The 18,358-nt window shown below is 36.5% G+C and overlaps 1 protein-coding gene across 1 annotated transcript in view; it reads left to right on the forward strand.

Annotated features, from left to right (window-relative positions):
* ss18l2 (ss18, like 2) overlaps positions 1-17,441 on the forward strand; it is a 45,232-nt gene extending 27,791 nt beyond the window's left edge. Inside the window, exons 3-4 of the mRNA XM_028810091.2 lie at positions 6,738-6,822; positions 13,441-17,441. Of these exons, the coding sequence (XP_028665924.1) occupies positions 6,738-6,822; positions 13,441-13,548 (193 nt within the window). The 3' untranslated portion in view covers positions 13,549-17,441. The remainder of the gene's footprint in view (positions 1-6,737; positions 6,823-13,440) is intronic.
* Positions 17,442-18,358: the final 917 nt, after the last annotated feature.

Below are 18,358 nucleotides of genomic sequence, written 5' to 3' on the forward strand. Positions count from 1 at the left end.
ATCTTGTTTGTGTTTTAATTTTAAATTTTACTTTTAATTTTAATTCTACTTTTATTTAAATTTTAATTTTTTAATTTCTTTATTTGCACTTAATGTTGTTATTCTGTGGACCCTGAGCTTCGCAATTTCGTCTATCTGTATACTTGTATATGGTTGAGATGGCAATGAAGTTCACTTTGACTTGAACTAGGATCTCTTTCAGTCCGGAACCAGTCAGGAGGAAACTTTTTCATTGCGTCTTTTATCTCTCTTCAGCATTTGCTGAAGGCAGGGGTAGCATCCTGTTATAGAAATTTACTAAGGGACAGTGCCCTGGGCAGAGGCTGTCAGCAATTTATCACAGAATACAGGCAAGACACTTAAGTTATAGACAACTGAATTTGCATAAAAGTGTTTCTTTAGTCTTGACATTTCAAAGACATGAGGTGTTTTTTCAGCAAAGAGCATAGCTACCGTATTTTCCCGAAAAAAAGACTGGGTCTTCTATTAATTTTTACTCTAATAGATGCACTAGGGCTTATTTTCAAGGGATGTCTTATATTTATTCATGTACAACAATATACATTTATCCAAATACAGTCATGTCATCTTCTTCTGGAATAGCGTCATAACTCTTCACATTCAAACCCTGAATTTCTTGCTACTCCAGCCGCTTTTAGGATCCTCCCTGATTGATGTGTGTGCTTTGATATTTGATGAATGGTTCGATGGGTTGAAGCAAAATGCAGGCATACAGATGTATTCATGATGGTTTTATATTCAAGTGTTGCATATTCCCCAACATAATGACACGATGTATTTTAAAAGTCTCTAATACCATCTTCTGTGCCATTTTTTTTTTTTTTTTTTTTTTTTTTCCCCCACCTTCACAATAGCATCAGAATGTAAGGTGGCGTATTTGAGCCACAGAGAAAAAAATTAAGGACATGGTAAAAATGTCTATTTTGTGATTAAAGTGGAAATTTCGGCTTTAACCTTGAAATGTCCACTTTAACCTCGTAGTTTACTTTATCATTAAAATAGACCGTCGTAAACATCATCTTAAAACCGACCCAGTTGTTAATCACTATGTGCTTCTGGGGCTTCCTCCTGACCTGACAGCAGCAGCAAGCAGCAATAGATCACCACACAGAACACATTGAATTTATGATATTCTCTGCACATTTTAGAATTCTTAGATTTATACTTGATGTCATTATCATGATGAAATACATTAAAGTATGTATGTTACTTTTTACAGATAAGTAGTTAACTTTGTTTAAATAATGAATACTGTTAATAGTTATACATATAGGGGTGGCAGAGTGGTAGCGCTACTGTCTTGCAGGGAGTCACGTCGCTGGTGTTCCCTGCCTGGAGTTTGCATGTTTTTCTAGTGGGTTTCAACAGTGTGCTCCGTTTTCCTTCCAAAGACATGCAGGTTTGGGTATTTGGTTAAGCTAAAATGATGTTAGTGTATGTGTGTGCTTGTGTTCAGCTTGCGATGAGCTGATGCCCCGTCCAGGGATTTTGTTTCTCTCTTGCTCCCGATGCTTGCTTGAATGGGTGCATCCCCGGATTGATGGATGTAATCATTAAACATCTTTTTCAGAGATATTGTGGCAAGGTGTCCTCTGAATTTAATGGCTGTTTCGGGCACATGCGTCACATCATGTGAAGTATAAATCTGGCCCTGGGCACCTTACTTTTCAGCTGACGATCTTGACTAGTGCCTATTTTTGGGGTAGGGCTTATATTACAGAGCAGCCTGAAAATCATGCAAGGGCTTATTTTCGGAGTACAGTCTTATTTGCGGGGAAATATGGTAGCTTACATTCCGTAAAAGTCTCATTTTACTATTTTCTTCTTAAACATTTAAGTGCAGCTTTTACCCTTCTTTTATGATGTTTTCTGTAATGTGTAACTAGCAAGTCTTACTGTAAAACATGACACTTAGTCACTTTTTAAATCACCTAGGGCAATTTATCTGTTTATCCAACCATTGCATAACATAAATGCTATATATTTGTTTTTAATGTGTACTGCATTCAAAATGCTTAATTTACAAAAAGTTATATTGCCCCTTGATGGCTCCCTTTTATTTTCTCACACAGTATTGCAAATTTTTTACAGGGGATCTGCACCCTAGTGTTTACTTTGCAGTGGCAAGCAAACAAATTGCCACTGAATGGTTGATTTCCATCCAGCATATGGCTTTAAAACTGACAATATAACCCACTCTTATGCTAGTCATTGTACCTTATCCTTATTACTATGGGTGACAGTAATATCAACATTTATATTCCTAGAAAGCATACAAAAATAATTTCTGTGTGGCTTTTTTTCCTGCTTGTTTCTTCATCTAATGCAAATCTTTGACTTTCAGATATCTATTAATGTTTGATATTCATTTGTATCCAGTGTCATTAATGTTATCTTTGTATTTATTTCTATTGTATTCCTTTGACTATGTGTTAAACTCTTTGAGCATTCAGAAGGTGCTATCCAAAAAAATGTTTTCTTATTATTAGGGCTGCTGTGAGATTTTTAAAAATGTATTGAACAATTAAATTTTTTAATAAAAATGGCAATTTATTTCCTTCAAGCATATTAATATTTTTCTATAAAACAAAAATAACTATGATTACTTTCTCATGAACAGTTTTAATATAATAATAATAATAATGCTTAAATTATTCTAGTTTGTTTAACAGTTTTGTGTAACGGAAACAAAGCCCAATGACCACCAAACACCCACCCCCTGGGGTTTGCTATAATGTTTGAGAAAATCAGCTCACATTGTTTGGACTGCTATGTTGCAACACAACATGCTAAGAGCACTAAGAATTATACAAACAATTAAATATTATAAAGCTGAAACATTAGATCATGGTTCAGTTTTTGTGCACAATCAGCAGTGATATAATTCATGTTTAACTGTGTGAGACACAAGTTAACTCTGCTGCTGTTACCTGGCGAGGAGGAGTCATTAATTCAATTGAAAATGTGTATAGATGAGGCTTTTAAATAGCAAAGGATTGACTTAAAAACTTCTAAATATGAATCTGATAGGATTTTAAACATTTAAAATTGCACATAATCATAGACTTTTTTTTTTAATTCATAAACGATACACCCAATTGAGCTAAAGGATTATATAGAATGTAACTATTGACCTGATCAATTTGCAGTGATTATTGCCTAGTTTTATTGGTTACAATATAATATGTTATGTAGGTTATGTAGGAGGTAACATACACTTAATTAGACAGTAACAACCTATCATGTCTGCTTTGTGTAAGTGTCAGTGAGGTGCGAGGAACTGAGCAGTTCCACTCTGTGTCATCTGTACTTTAACTGCTCAGACATGGGTAGCATCTGCACCATACTGTTTCAGGTCAGACATCCAAGCCAAGCAGATATTTCAAGCTGAGAAAGCTTGAAAACAAACCTGTTCAATGCCAGGGATAGAGCTGACCCTCTGACATTCTGTCTCACACTCAAAACTATGCTTCGACAGCCTGTTACTGTATATTTCAAGGGTTGACTTGCATTAGCAGATATCACACTGCATGTAGCATCTTGTTCTGGACATTCCGCTATACTGAGTAAAGTAATTTTTTTTTTTGCTGTCAATTTGTGAATGCAGCATAATCTAGGCAATGATGCCAACATGCAGACTCAATCAAGGGCACAGTGTTTGTCCGTCCTCCATGTTAATGCAACATGAAAATGAAACTTATTTACTCCAAACCAAAAATATGGGAAAATAGTGCCCCTAACTGATTCAATACAGTACACAGTATTTTGTGTTTTAGTATAGGATGATTCTGTATTATATGGGATGAGTTGTAACTCTACTGGTGTGTGTGGATGAAGACCATTACCAAGAAACAACACTGTAAACGATCAAGCACTGGTGGTGGATTTTAGGAGGCCCAGACCCCTCATAGACCCAGTGATCATCAAAGGTGACTGCCAATACTGATGCGCTGTGCAAGAAAGGACAAAGCCGGTTATACTTCCTTAGAAGGCTGGCTTCCTTCAACATCTGCAATAAGATGCTGCAGATGTTCTATCAAACAGTTGTGGCGAGCGCCCTCTTCTACGCAGTGGTGTGCTGGGGAGCAGCATTAAGAGGAAAGACGCCCTCACGCCTGGACAAACTGGTGAGGAAGGCAGGCTCTATTGTTGGCATGGAGCTGGACAGTTTAACATCTGTGGCAGAGCGAAGGGCGCTCAGCAGGCCTCCTATCAATTATGGAGAATCCACTGCATCCATTAAATAATGTCATCTCCAGACAGAAGAGCAGCTTCAGCGACAGACTGCTGTCACTGTCCTGCTCCACAGACAGATTGAGGAGATCGTTCCTCCCCCAAACTATGCGACTCTTTAATTCCACCAGGGGGGGTAAACGTTAATATTTAACATTATACATAGTTATTGTCTGTTTTTTTCACCTATCTATCTATCTATCTAGACTTGGATTCACTTGGCACTGCCAAATTAACACATTTAGGGTCTGGTTACATTTAATCGCAGAAATTTTTAACGTATTCATTCCACCCATTAACATCATTTAATCAGCAGCTCTGATTATTTCTGTTATTAGTAAAACTATTACACAGTGCCATGAGTTTAGGTTTGATTTGTGTCTTGGTTACTGTCTGTATGGAATCTCCATGTTCTCCCCATGTGTTTGTGGACTAGGTTTTGCAATGCTTCGGGTAATGTTTTATAGCCACGATATTAGAAGTGTGTTATTAAGCAACTCTCAAGTATTGTCAAAATCAGTGTATTTCTACACTATGTGTGTTGTTAAATTACATCCTCCCAGTTTAGATTCGCAGGGAACTCCCCAGGTTTTGCATGTTACTTATTAAATGAATGATCTGCGATATTGCTATAACAGATGTTCAATATTTAATTAAATAGATTGCTTATCCATCCATCCATTTTCCAACCTGCTGAATCCGAACACAGGGTCACGGGGGTCTGCTGGAGCCAATCCCAGCCAACACAGGGCACAAGGCAGGAACCAATCCCGGGCAGGGTGCCAACCCACCACAGTAGATTGCTTATAAGAAATTGTAATTTTTAATTAAAAGAAATTGTAATCTGTAATTTTCCTATTATTATTAGCATAGTTCAAGTAGTGACTTTTAACAATATTTCAAAGAATAAGCAAGATAAGAATTCCCTGGAAAAAAATACTTTCAGAGTTTCAAAATGGGTAGATGACACAGTCTGTATCAGGAGATGTCAAAAATGATTATACAATAGGAGTATATGTGTGCAGTGATCTTAGAAAAGAAAGTGTTCTTGAAATTAAATAACCATTTGCTTAAACTTGTTTGCAGGTTAAGGTAACAAATGACATCAGAGCACACTTGTTGTTTGATTCTTCTTTTTTGAGTACACTGGAAGTCATAAACTGTCACACTATCATGATAAAATGGAGTTCTGTTACAGACAGTAAAATTGTATGCATACATACAATAAGAATGGTGTTAAATTTGACAACTATAGAAAGAACCATTTTTTACACTTGTCTACATGGGCACCGTTTTGCCATTTTTGGTAAACAATACAAAACTAATAAAATGTAACAAAAAAAAGTTAATTGCTGAAAAAGTTCAATAGTGATTTAAAAGGTTAATTCTAAGAGTAAACAACCAATCTGCATCACTGATACTACCTGGATGGATCAGTCAGGAGCACTAAATTTTAGCACAAGCTGCTTAAGCTTTCCAAAGCTCCAAAAATAGATTTAATTGTATGATTATTTCTCTGAGCAATGCCTTTTAGTTGCATTTACAGTTTCTTAGCACAACTGGTTTAAAAAAAAACAAAACAAAAAAAAAAAAAACAATGTTGCCCCATTACTGACTTTAGCTAAGCATAATTAAAAGAGGTGACATTTAAGGTTATTATTATTATTATGAAGATGTTTTCCATTCATACTTTTTATTAGATCTTGACAGAATCCCCCCCCCCCCATCTCATAATTTGAACACACTTTCCATGGTTGACTGCTACTGTAGTACACAGCACTTCCCCCTTTCTTTTTCATCTGTAACTCCAGGAAAAAAAGTTAGGTAATATGCCTATAATAATAAAGTAAGTAAATTGACTGTAACAAAAATACCACCACAGCCTAAGTAGCACTTAGTAGCATTGCTTCAAAAAGGTAGATGTTAAATTGTCAAATAACAAGCAGTTTATGGACACATTTAAAATACAGTTACAATATTACTTTCTTCTGTTGTTCCCTGCTTCCTTGTCATCAGATTTTTTTTAAATATTTGGTAATATGTTTATAATTAACTTTTATTAGCTTTTACAACTTTTAGCCGATTATTTATAGGCTACAGTTTTCAGCCAAATGTTTATTTACATATAAATTTGAACTTATGGTTTAAATTATAACATTGTACCATTTGATTAAATACAAAACAGTACCTTATACTTCTGAGTATTATAAGTTGTTTTGGGCCGTGATGTGGTTTGTACATTTTAATACAAATTAAACTAATTATATAAATGAAATGTTTTACTTAGTTTAAATAATGAAAAATATATGCTGTATGAAACAAATGTTCTGATCAAAAACAATGTAGTGATTAGGACTGAGAAGGTGATTAGTCTTCCTGAAGAAATTATAATTTGTTGTAGGGACATTTCTGTGGAATGAATATTTTTGCTTTTATTTTTATAAATGGATATATTTTTGCTCTTTTATTCTTTACTGTTGTAGATATCAGCAGATTTTGCACAGGAATCTTGTTTACTTGGCAACCATTTCAGATTCCACTCCTAGCACGCCATCAGCTGTAATTGTGGTAAGGATCTTGTTTGTTTCTATCTGTGGTATTGCAAATTAGAGCCAGCTTTTTAACTCGGGTGTAAATTTCACACATTCTTACTTTTTAAATTGATCATATATTAGGGTAATGGTAATTTTATACAGAAATTATAAACTTCCTAGTTTTCCACACATATTCTGAAAGACTGATGCATATTATATTTTGCAAATGATTATAATTGTTATGTTGATGAAATGTGATAAATATATATAATGAACATCAGATATATGAGCAAAAAGCTTAGGCCAGCCAAGAAAATTATTTTAAAGCTAGTTATCTGGTTATCGAGAGGAGTCAGATGAGGTGGCTCGGGCATCTGATCAGGATGCCTCCTGGACGCCTCCCTGGTGAGGTGTTCCGGGCACGTCTAACTGGGAGGAGGCCCCGGGGAAGACCCAAGACACGTTGGAGGGACTATGTCTCTCGATTGGCCTGGGAACGCCTTGGGATTCTCCCGGAAGAGCTAGAAGAAGTGGCCGGGGAGAGGGAAGTCTGGGCATCTCTGCTCAAGCTGCTGCCCCCGCGACCCGACCTCGGATAAGCGGGAGACAATGGATGGATGGATGGATAGTTATCTGGGCAACCTCTCCTCAAGACCCCCATCTAGTCCATTTATGCATTAAAGGGTATTATATTGGTATTTTTCCTGTCAAAGTTTCTTTTGACCCACCAAAACCAATATCATAGTGTACAATAAGGTTCATCCATCCATCCATTATCCAACCCGCTATATCCTAACTACAGGGTCACGGGGGGTCTGCTGGAGCCAATCCCAGCCAACACAGGGCGCAAGGCAGGAAACAAACCCCGGTACAATAATGTTCCTATGTAAATTTGGTTCTAAAATGAGATTTGTTAATATATTTTATAAAAATATTTAGGCTGTGTTTACTTTTTAAAATGTGCTTGAAATTACATAAATCTAAACAAAGTAAAAACCTTATAATGTACCATATACATCTGTTTTTCAAGCAAAGAATGTTATGAAGTAATAAATACAGTCCTTAAGATTGTACAAATGCTTTTAAAAACATATTTGTGTTGTTTTTGAGAAAAGAAAATCTTTTTTTGTGAGATTCCAACATTTTAAGAGGTCCAGCCAGTCCATGTTTTGAAGTGTACTTTCTTGTTCTTTCCTTTTAATCTAGTTCTGAAATAGCCTGGAGGTATGTTTTGGGTCATTGTCTTGCTGTAGGATGAACCCCTGACCTACTAGGCACAGACCAAAAAGTATTGCGTGGTGCTGCAAAATGCTTGGTGACTCTTTTGATTCCGAATGCCAGTCTCTCTGTGCAAGTCACCAACTCTGTTTCCAGCACTTCTTCTCTTCCACACTTCCTCCTCCATGTATGACAGTTGGTGTCACACACTGAGGAACCTTCCTTTCACCCACTCTACGGTGTACAAAGACCAGCATGATGAACCGAAGATTTCAAATTTTTATTCATTGGTCCTTAAGACTTTCTTCCAGTCTGCAGTAGCCCACAGCTGTTATTTCTTGGCCCAGGCAAGCCTCACTTTCCTATTTTGTCCTTTAAGTAATGGCTTTCTTACTGCCACTCTCCCTGTCACACCTACAGCACAAAGTTTCCTCTTCACAGTCGAAAATGAGACTTGCTTTTTTTCAACCACTGTTGGGCTGTGCTTGAAGCTGTTGTGCTGTGAAGAGACTATCTCATAAGCCGGTAACTCTCAGAAACTTGTCTTCTGATTAGGAGGTGATTTTTGGGTCTCAGTTCTGTTCCTATCGGAGTTTCTTCCAGTTTCCAATTCCCTTTGGATTGTGTAGGACAGTGTACTTGCTGAAACATTTTTTGCAGTTTCTCTAAATGAAAGGCCTACACTTCTAAGGGTAATAATGCAATTTGTCATTTCATTTGTTAATTGCCGTCTTCTTGCCATTGTCACTGGAATTTACAGCTTTCTACAATGTAATATTCTCCAAGTAGTAATTCAGAGAATGTAGAAACACAGTCTGTTCCAACTTTGCTTTAAGACTGAGAATTTTACAAAAGCTACAGAAGTTGGGACAACTGCACAAATTGTTTGCTTCAACTTGCAAGACTTAATATGCTTTAATTGCTGCAGAACATCAGTAAGTTGTAACTTATTAGTTGTTCCTTGAAGAAGGCCCATTTGTAATATTCTGAATTTCCTTTTTTCAGTTTTTGCTAAACTAAACTTTAATATTTTAAACCTCTGGCAGTTTCCTGCTTACTTCTTCACTACTATAAGCCATTCATTGCATTCATTTGCATTCAAGAATTTTGAAGAAAAACTGAGGTGTTCTAAACCTTTTGACTGGTAGTGTATTGTGTGATGAATCCAAACTTTAAACTTTTAGTTCACAAAGGCACAAGTCTGTTTGAAGGTGAGTTGATTGAGAAGTACACTGATGCCTGTCTGCAATATTCTGTGAAATATAGATGGTGGCTTTGTCATGGTTTTGAGTTTAGGGGCCAGGGAATGCATTTCGAAGAGTGGAATGCCTTCCAACAGAGTTGCTATTTAATAACTAGATTCAATAAGGTGCATGTGAATGACATTGACGTTGAATTTGACTATTGTGTATGATACTGTTGTTCAATAATAAAATAAAAATGAGAAGCAAATTATAGTGCAAGGCATAAATTACCCATGCTGTTGCATGGATATAAAAAAGTAGGCTTTTTAGTCATTTAACAATTAAAATAAATGTTGATGAACAACTACAACTTTGGAATCTAATGATTTACTTATTTAGTACAGATTTGACTTATTTTATGTTGTGCAATTAAGGAAATAGAATATCAAGCATGCAAAAATGGATTAAATAGGCTGAGATGTTAATAGTTCACCCCCTTGAACATCAGTTACCATGGTAGTAAGAAGCGTACTAAATTACACATTAGGAATACACTGTATGTGAGAATCGTGTAATCACAGAAATCCGTGTTCTTGGAGCAAGCCACAGCTACACTTGGGCAGTGTGAGAGGTTAGTGCTATGGGGTAGCTTTACTTACAGATATCACAATTTTTATCACAGTGTTGCATATTGTTGAAACAAATCAGAACTCAGTTATAGTGTGTGTGTTTTTTTTTATTATTTTGAAGAAAATAACATTGCATACAATCAAGTCGAACATATACTGCAAATTACTTCATAGTCAAACTAGAGAAAAAAAAAACAAAGTTTAAAAAAAGAAGCAAAACCTAACAACAGAATTCAACCTTCCACCTGAGAGAGATAGGAGAGCCAATAGCATAGGCAAAACTAGGAAAAAAAGGAAAATGTCCCATTTCCTTGATGTTAATTTATATTCTAAAATTATATTAATTAAATCTTGCCATATTTTTAAAACGTTTTGACCAAATCCTCTAAGCAAAAATTGGATTATTTTTTTTCTTTTTCAAAATTTCAAATAGTAGAGAACATCCGTTATCCACTGATATTTTATAATACATTGGTTGGGTTTCTTCCAATTAAGCAAGAGATGTCTGCATGCTAGTTAGTAGTGTGATACAGCTTTTTTGCTTTGAACTATGATTATATCCATATTACTAACTGAGAATGCTAAACCGGATGGACGCAGGGACATCCAGCCATGGGCCGTGGCCACAAAAGACGTACTGCGCAGGCGCCCCACAAACCCCCCCCCATCCCCCCCCCCCCCCCCAAGCAACGGAAACCGGCCGGATGGAATGCAACGTAAATGCACGAACCCATTGCACACGAAACGGGACACACACAAAGAAGAGGATTGAGCCCCACGACACCCAAAGCCCCCCTCCAGTAACTGAAATAAGAAATGAGGCCACGCGCCCCTAGGACACCAAAAACAAAGGAGTCACACGCAGACACACATAGCACACGAAACGGTTCGCACACAAAAAGGACGATTCAGCCCCACGACACACAAACACCCCCTCCACTAACAGAAATAAAAACTCAGGCAACAAGCCCCCAGCACACAAAAAAAAAACAAGCCGCGAGCGCCACACAAAGCCCATTGGACACGAAACGGGACAGACTATGGACATAGCACGCGAAACGTACACAAAAAGGACGATTCAGACCCACGACCACACTAACGATTGCGCCAGTTAGCTGACAGCGTGTTCAATTATAAGTCCACTTTTCATGAAAATTCATTGGGATTAATGAATGTCATTTGCAATCATTGTCATTCACTTAACTTCCCTGAAGAAACAAATGGCAATACAAGTAATGAATTTACACGTTGTTGTCAAAAAAGTCAAATTACACTGCCTCCTTTACATTCATATCCTGCATATCTACAGAACCTTCTAACTAACGAAGTACCTGAAAGTAAAAACTTTATGAACTGCATTACATCCTACAATAGTTCATTTGATTTTGCATCTACCGGAGTAAATATCAGGTCACCAAAAGGCAATGCCCCATACTGCTTTCGCGTATGTGGACAAATATTACATCGCATTGGAACAGTGCACCCTGAAACAAATCAAGAACGCAAATATGCACAAATCACGTCTGCACCTACAACGCGCTTCTGAAACTGCGGAAGAAAAAATGTCTCGGCTCCAAAAACACATGTCACTCCTTATTCAAAATACCGGTCCCAATCACAGAAACATCGGTATCCACTATGACAATGCACAGTAACAATGCACGTGACATCCGTCTTGCCACACTATTAATTATAGATGAATGTACAATGGCATCCAGTCACTTACTCAACACCATTGATAAACTTCTACAAACGTTGATGAATAATAATATTCCCTTTGCAGGAAAGGTACTTTTATTAGGAGGAGATTTTAGACAGTGCTTAACTATTACTCCACTTACAATGCGCTCAGCTATTGTTCAGTCCACCTTAAAAGATGCGGACAATTGGCATTGCGTTCCTGTGTTCGGATTCAGCGGGTTGGAAAATGGATGGATGGATGGATGGATGGATGATGAATAATAATATTCCCTTTGGAGGAAAGGTACTTTTATTAGGAGTAGATTTTAGACAGTGCTTACCTATTGCTCCACATGCCATGCGCTCAGCTATTATTCAGTCCACCTTAAAATACGTGACGACGTCATATAAACAACACGAGACCGAACTACAATACATATACAGGCGCGAGACCTGATTGGTGATAATACGAAGAAACGAACAGTCCGCATATTAACAGTGAGTTCGATCCTACTTATTACTTATCCATATTCCTAACGATAAAGATCAAACAAGTCATCAATTCACGATCACGGATACAAAACTAGACGGCTCGAGTAACGGGACCACAAACACGAACCCGCATCAAAAAAAAAAATTCACCTCGGCGCGCTTCTAAAACCGCGGAACAAAAAATGTTACGCGAACAATTGGCATTGCTTTCTAAAGATATACACTTGGTACAAAACATGCGATTTCCAGATCCCGAATATAACAATTGGTTATTACAACTAGAACATTGTACACTCACCAGTACAGATGGACTTCACCCAGATATTATTACAATTCCTCAACCCTTCATCTGCGACGACTTACTTACGGAGATATTTGGAACAGCGGTCTCATTAGACCAAATGCCCCTTTTAACACAACGAAGTATATTATGTCCAAAAAATATTACTGTTGATCACATTAATAACCAGGTCATTTCATTACTTCCTGGAGAGTCACACCTCTTTCTAAGCTCTGACAAAGTTGACTCTGATGACGACAATAACCATCTTAATTTCCCCTTAGCATATTTAAACACTATTAACCCAGACGGATTACCACAACACAGTCTTAGCCTTAAAAACGGAACAATACTCATGCTATTAAGAAACCTTAACACTAAACAGGGTTTATGCAATGGTACATGTTTAGTCGTCTACACCATAACACACAATGTTATTCAAGCAACGGTTCTTACAGGATCACATGCTAACAATACTGTTCTAATTCCTAGAATTGACCTTACAAGTTCTGACCTGGAATTACCTTTTACACTTAAATGGAAACAATTCCCCATTAAACCTGCCTTTGCCATGACCATCAACAACTCACAAGGACAAACCATGCACAAGGTTGGCATCTACCTATCTGAGCCCGTTTTTGTACATGGACAACTTTATGTGGCCTTCTCACAACTTCGACGTTCATCTGACGTTAAAGTTAAGGTCATAAATGCTCCATGCCAAGGAAAACTCATTCAAGGACAAGACACCATCTTTACTACTAATGTTGTTTACAAATAAATTTTCCAATAAACTTTTACAATGTGCCAAACACTTTATTGTTTGCTTCCTATCTGCGTCATCTACACCTTCACACTATGCTATATCTCATTCATACATCACGCTCTGTAATTTCCCAACACCAAGGGTTGGCGAGCGAAGCGAGCAGGGGGCGGAGCCCCCTAGTGATTATATAATTGTTTGTACAATTTTAATGCTTCTATTTGTTAAATATTATGCTGAATATTTTTCTAACTCTGTTATTATTATTCATAGAATTCTAGGGTAATGTTTAGGTATTTGGAGGGCTTATTTATACCTTAAACATTATTCCACAGTTTTAGTGTGATTTAAAGGCCTGATTTATTATAGTGCCAAAAATGTAATGAGCATTGTTCTGTTTCTTTAGACATTTCCCAATACCGTGGCAGAGGCAGCTGTTGTGAATTCAGCCATAAAACCAGAGGTTAATCATCCCATGTCTACTGAAGAGAAGAGAAATGACCATGCACAATAAGGTCCAAGCTAGTGATTATGCATTATTAGTAAACAGAGATATGAACAAGAAAAGGGCCATATAATTTTTCATGTTCCTAAACCTCAATAGACTAATCTTCTACATGCTGGCTCTACATGTTTCTTATTTTGATATGGTTAAAGTAAATTACTTTTAGTAATGCCCATTAAATAATACTTTATGTTCCTTATAATTTAAGAAAATAAATGGAAGTCCAATAATTGGCAATTTGTTTCTTAGTGGGGATATTTGATGTTGAATCTCATTACCATACAGTAAATGCAGTGGTTTTTAATGTGGTTTATTTAACAGCTGTAAAATTAATGTTGCAAAGACTGTCTCCAGTTCAGTATTAGTTTTGTAACTGAAATATGTTTAACTATCATACAGTATAAAAAGTAAATGAAAACAAAATCACTTGGTGACTGGATTATGTGGTTATTTTTTTAATTCCCTCTGTATAGTGTACCTCTAAGATTGTATGTGAATGTTTACACAAAAGCTTACTTATAGAAAAAAATAACATGCTGTGCTTTTCATGTTTAAATATGATATACTCACTGCATTTTGGCTGTCAAGGTTGCCTCAGAAAAGATATTCTAAGTACTCTTTAACTCTACTGCTAACGGTAGACCTTGGGAGGTTTCGTATAGGAGGGATTTTTGGAAATAATTCAGTTTTAAGACATCATGTTTTGTGCTATAGAAAGTTTTCAATCCCTAAGGTGGAAGTTTTCACATTTTATTGTTATACAGGCTTGAAACACAGTGGATTGAATGTGGCTTTTTTGACATTTATCAATATAAAAAGATCCTATAATGTCTAAAATGAAGACATCTCTGTAAAATAAATTACAAATATAAGATGCAAAATAATTGAAAGGACATTGACATTGTTGTGTTTAAGCCACTTATGTAAATTTCACTTTATGCTGGGGATTGTTGTCTTGCTGGAAAACAAGTCTTCTCCGTATGCGCATCAGGTTTTCCTCCAGGAATCCTCTGTATTTTGCAGCATTCATTTTATACTCTGTATAAACACACGAGAAACATCCCCACTGTATAATGCCACTGCCACCACTACCACCACTGTTTATGGTGGACATATTGTGTTTTTGATAACGTGTAATGTTTGGCTTTTATCAAATGTGGTGTTTAGTGTGATGGCCAAAGAGTAAAATGTTAGCCTTATCTGATCAAAGGACCCTCTGACATCAGAGTCTCCATGTGTCAAGATGTTCTGTGCATGCATTTGTTTGTTTTTGAAAATATGTAATGGCAGTTTTTTCTTTGTCACTCTACCATAAAGCTGCAACAGATGAAGCACCTGGGCAACCATTATTATATGCACAGGTCCTTATCTAGAATCCCCCCCCCCCGCCCCACCACCAATACTCCCAGGCCAAAAATCTCAGGCAGAGTAGCTTATAACTCCTTCAGGGTTATCATAGGTGTCTTGGTGGACCCCCTCACTAGTTTGCTTCTTGCACCATCACTCAGTTTTTGTGGACAGCCTGCTCTAGACAGATTTATACATGTGCCATACTCTTTCAATTTGTTAATGATGGATTTAACTATATTGGAAGGGATATTTAGTAACTTCGATAATTTCTTGTATCCATCCTCTGCTTTTCAATCACCTTTTCATGGAGTTGCTTGGAGTGTTCTTTTTTTCTCTTCGTTTTGTAGGTTAAGCCGTGATATTGACTTGCCACAAGTTGGACCTGTCAGATAAGATGAATTTGTACCATGGTCAATTGGAACCGCTTGTCTACAGATGGGTGATCTCCACTGAACTAATTATGTAACTTCTAAAACCAGTTAACTGCATCAGTAATGATTTAGGTGTGTCCTATTAAAGTGAGTGAATATGTACGCAATCAACTATTTTTTTATATGTATTATTAATATAGAACACTTGTCAGGGAGCTGTTTTTAAAGTCTTTTTCTGCTGATCACTATAAAAAAAATGAATCCACCATGTGTCAATGTTTATTAACAATAAAATTTGAAAATATCTAAAGGGGTGAATATGCACAGCTGCCAATTTATTATGTCAGGTTGCTTTTTATATGTAATTGATATCTTGCTATTGTACAGTATATTTTTTATTGCACAGAAACTGTATATGGAAACATTTTTGTTTAAACCATCAGTGTTGTTATATATTTTGTTATGTCTAATCATTCTTCTGAACTGTGCTATAACATAGATATTGTGTAGGTGGTATTTTAGAACATACAAGAGCCACAAAAAACATTTGACAGGTTAAATTTTAAATGCTTACAGTGTAAAATGCTTCAAATGTTGAAGTCTCATGGACTAGGGTAGCATATCTAAAGGTCGCTTCAAGCTGGAATATTTAATGCTACATTTACTCGGCCAGAGTAAAAATGTAAAACGTTTGTCTTCTGTATTTCTGTAAAGTGTGTTTTTTGTGGCTTCTTTATGAAAGATGTTTTATAAATAGAGCTTATTTGATTGAACACAGAGTGAGTTACATTTCAGATATTTGAATACAACTTTTATTTCCATGTATTTAGCTTTAACGTGGAGCTGTATGTTATTCAGAATGGGTTTTATATATCTGTTGCATAATTTGTATGTTTTATAGTGCATTTCATTTGGAAGACCTTGAGTATAGTTATTGCATGTGCAGTCAGTAACATAACTTTATCTAAAATGCAACTCACGTTTCTTTCTTACAGCACAAGAATTTTTTTTTAATGAATGGGTTGATAGATTTCAGATTTAGAAAAGATTCTGGAATAGCTGATAATTGCATGAACATACGCAACAAGACACTTTCTTCTGAATGGCTTAGAGAATATTGCTCCTAATTGTGCTTTGCTTCAAATTCCTGGAAAAAAAAACAAAAAACCATGAACTGAGAAGGTTGTGCTTATTCCTAAATTTAGGCTGTCAAAACAACCTCCCTTTTTTCTACAGCATTTCTGTTTTGTTTGCTTTTTTCAAATACAGTCTTAATAATATCTGTCCCAAGGGTTGTTGCAGTGCCATTTATTTTATCTGAGTAACTAACATTAACACAGCAGTATTAGACAGTTTTAACCTGGTGATGTTAATGGGATTTAGACGTCTTTGTAACATATTGTTGTGGTTCTTTTGTTTTAATACTTTCAAGGCAGGCTGTCAAAAGTTGACATCAAGAGGTATAAGGCTAAATGTCGAGAAAGGTCCCTTAAAATTTATTTCTTAGTTTTAGCCTCCATGTTTTTTTACAGAATAGCATTAACTACTGGCTGTCACTCTTGTCCAAAGAAATCTGCAAAAGATGTTTAGTATGTTGTTGATCACTCGGACACTGCAGTTTCTATAGGTGATTTTGAGCTGTCAGAAGAAAGGGACAATGCCTGCAATTGGTTGCCTTGCATGGTATCTTGTGCTTCAAAAGAATAAGGTATGGCATGGTCATATACAGCCCTCCATAATGTTTGCGACAAAGGCCCATTTCCCTTTTATTTACCTATATTTTGGTCACACCATGTACATGGTACTCCCATTTCAGGACACCATAATGTTTGGGACAATTGGCGTCACATGTGTTTGTGATTGCTCGGGTTTGTTTCATTGATTCATTAGTGCATGCACAAGATACACAGGCTTGCTGTCTACCTACAGACTACCTTTGGTGGCTGTAGTTGCCATTGTTCAGCATGAAGAGAGCTGTGCCAATGAAAGTCAAAGAAGCCATTATGAAGCTGAAAAACAAGGATAAAATCATTTGCGATAGCACTAAAACCTTAGGATTACATAAATCAGCTGTCTGAAATATCATTAAAAAGAACTCACTGGTTAGGTCAGTGATCACAAGGGGACTGGTAGTCCAAGAAAGACCTTCACTGCTGATGACAGAAGAATCCTCACTATGATGCATGTTGCTCTGATTTTATTTTTAAACTTTGCCATACAAAAACACAAAAAAAAAACTGGTACATTAGATTTTATTCAAGAAAGGGGTGCATCAGCACTGTGAGCTCATACAAGCCTATCTGGCCCATGGGTCCTGCTACAGGTTGACTCTTCTTATACAAGTGATGATTGTCTGTACACTAAGAAAGCTAAACTCTCACCCGTATATCCTGTTTCATTTGTCAGATGGTGTCTTTTTAGGGTCATTTTTTACATGAACATAATGCATCTTCTTTTGGTACGTGAACACAAGCACAAATTTTGTTGACTTAATTGAACACCTCTCACTTCTTTTACTTGTTTCTTTTAAAAATGTTGTCTTTTTTCCTAAAATGACTAATACCACTTATGATGCACTCTGCATGAATATAAGTCATCCTCGGACATGCTCATTACTTTCCCTTTGTGATTTAAAAGTTCATATAAACTGAGTGGTCACTTTAGCAGACACAAACGCCAAATACTAAGTGGTGGAAACTGAGTTCATCTGGGAATAGACTCAAAGATGTGTTGAAACTGAACAGCCACCAATTGCCCGCAGTTTATCACTGCATTGTTGAACCATAGCTGGTGGGTAACCTCAGTTTAGAGGAGCTTATACCATTCTTCCTAATGATGTTTGGCTGAACTGAGATGTTCAGACCACTGTATTAAGGTGTATATGGCAATACAAATGAACCATATGAATTTCTTAATATTAAACTCTCACAATACTTAACTGTGTATTAAAAATATATAAAATAAGAACTTTGAATACAAGTCAGAATGTGAACTGTGGGAGCTAATGCTGATTAACCTGACAGCAATAACGACACCTGCGTAAACCACCAACAATTAGAAAACCCGGACATTTATTTAACCAGAGTCTCCTTAAACTT

This window comes from Erpetoichthys calabaricus, chromosome 9 (genome assembly GCF_900747795.2).
Source record: "Erpetoichthys calabaricus chromosome 9, fErpCal1.3, whole genome shotgun sequence".
Taxonomy (NCBI): Eukaryota; Metazoa; Chordata; class Cladistia; order Polypteriformes; family Polypteridae; genus Erpetoichthys; species Erpetoichthys calabaricus.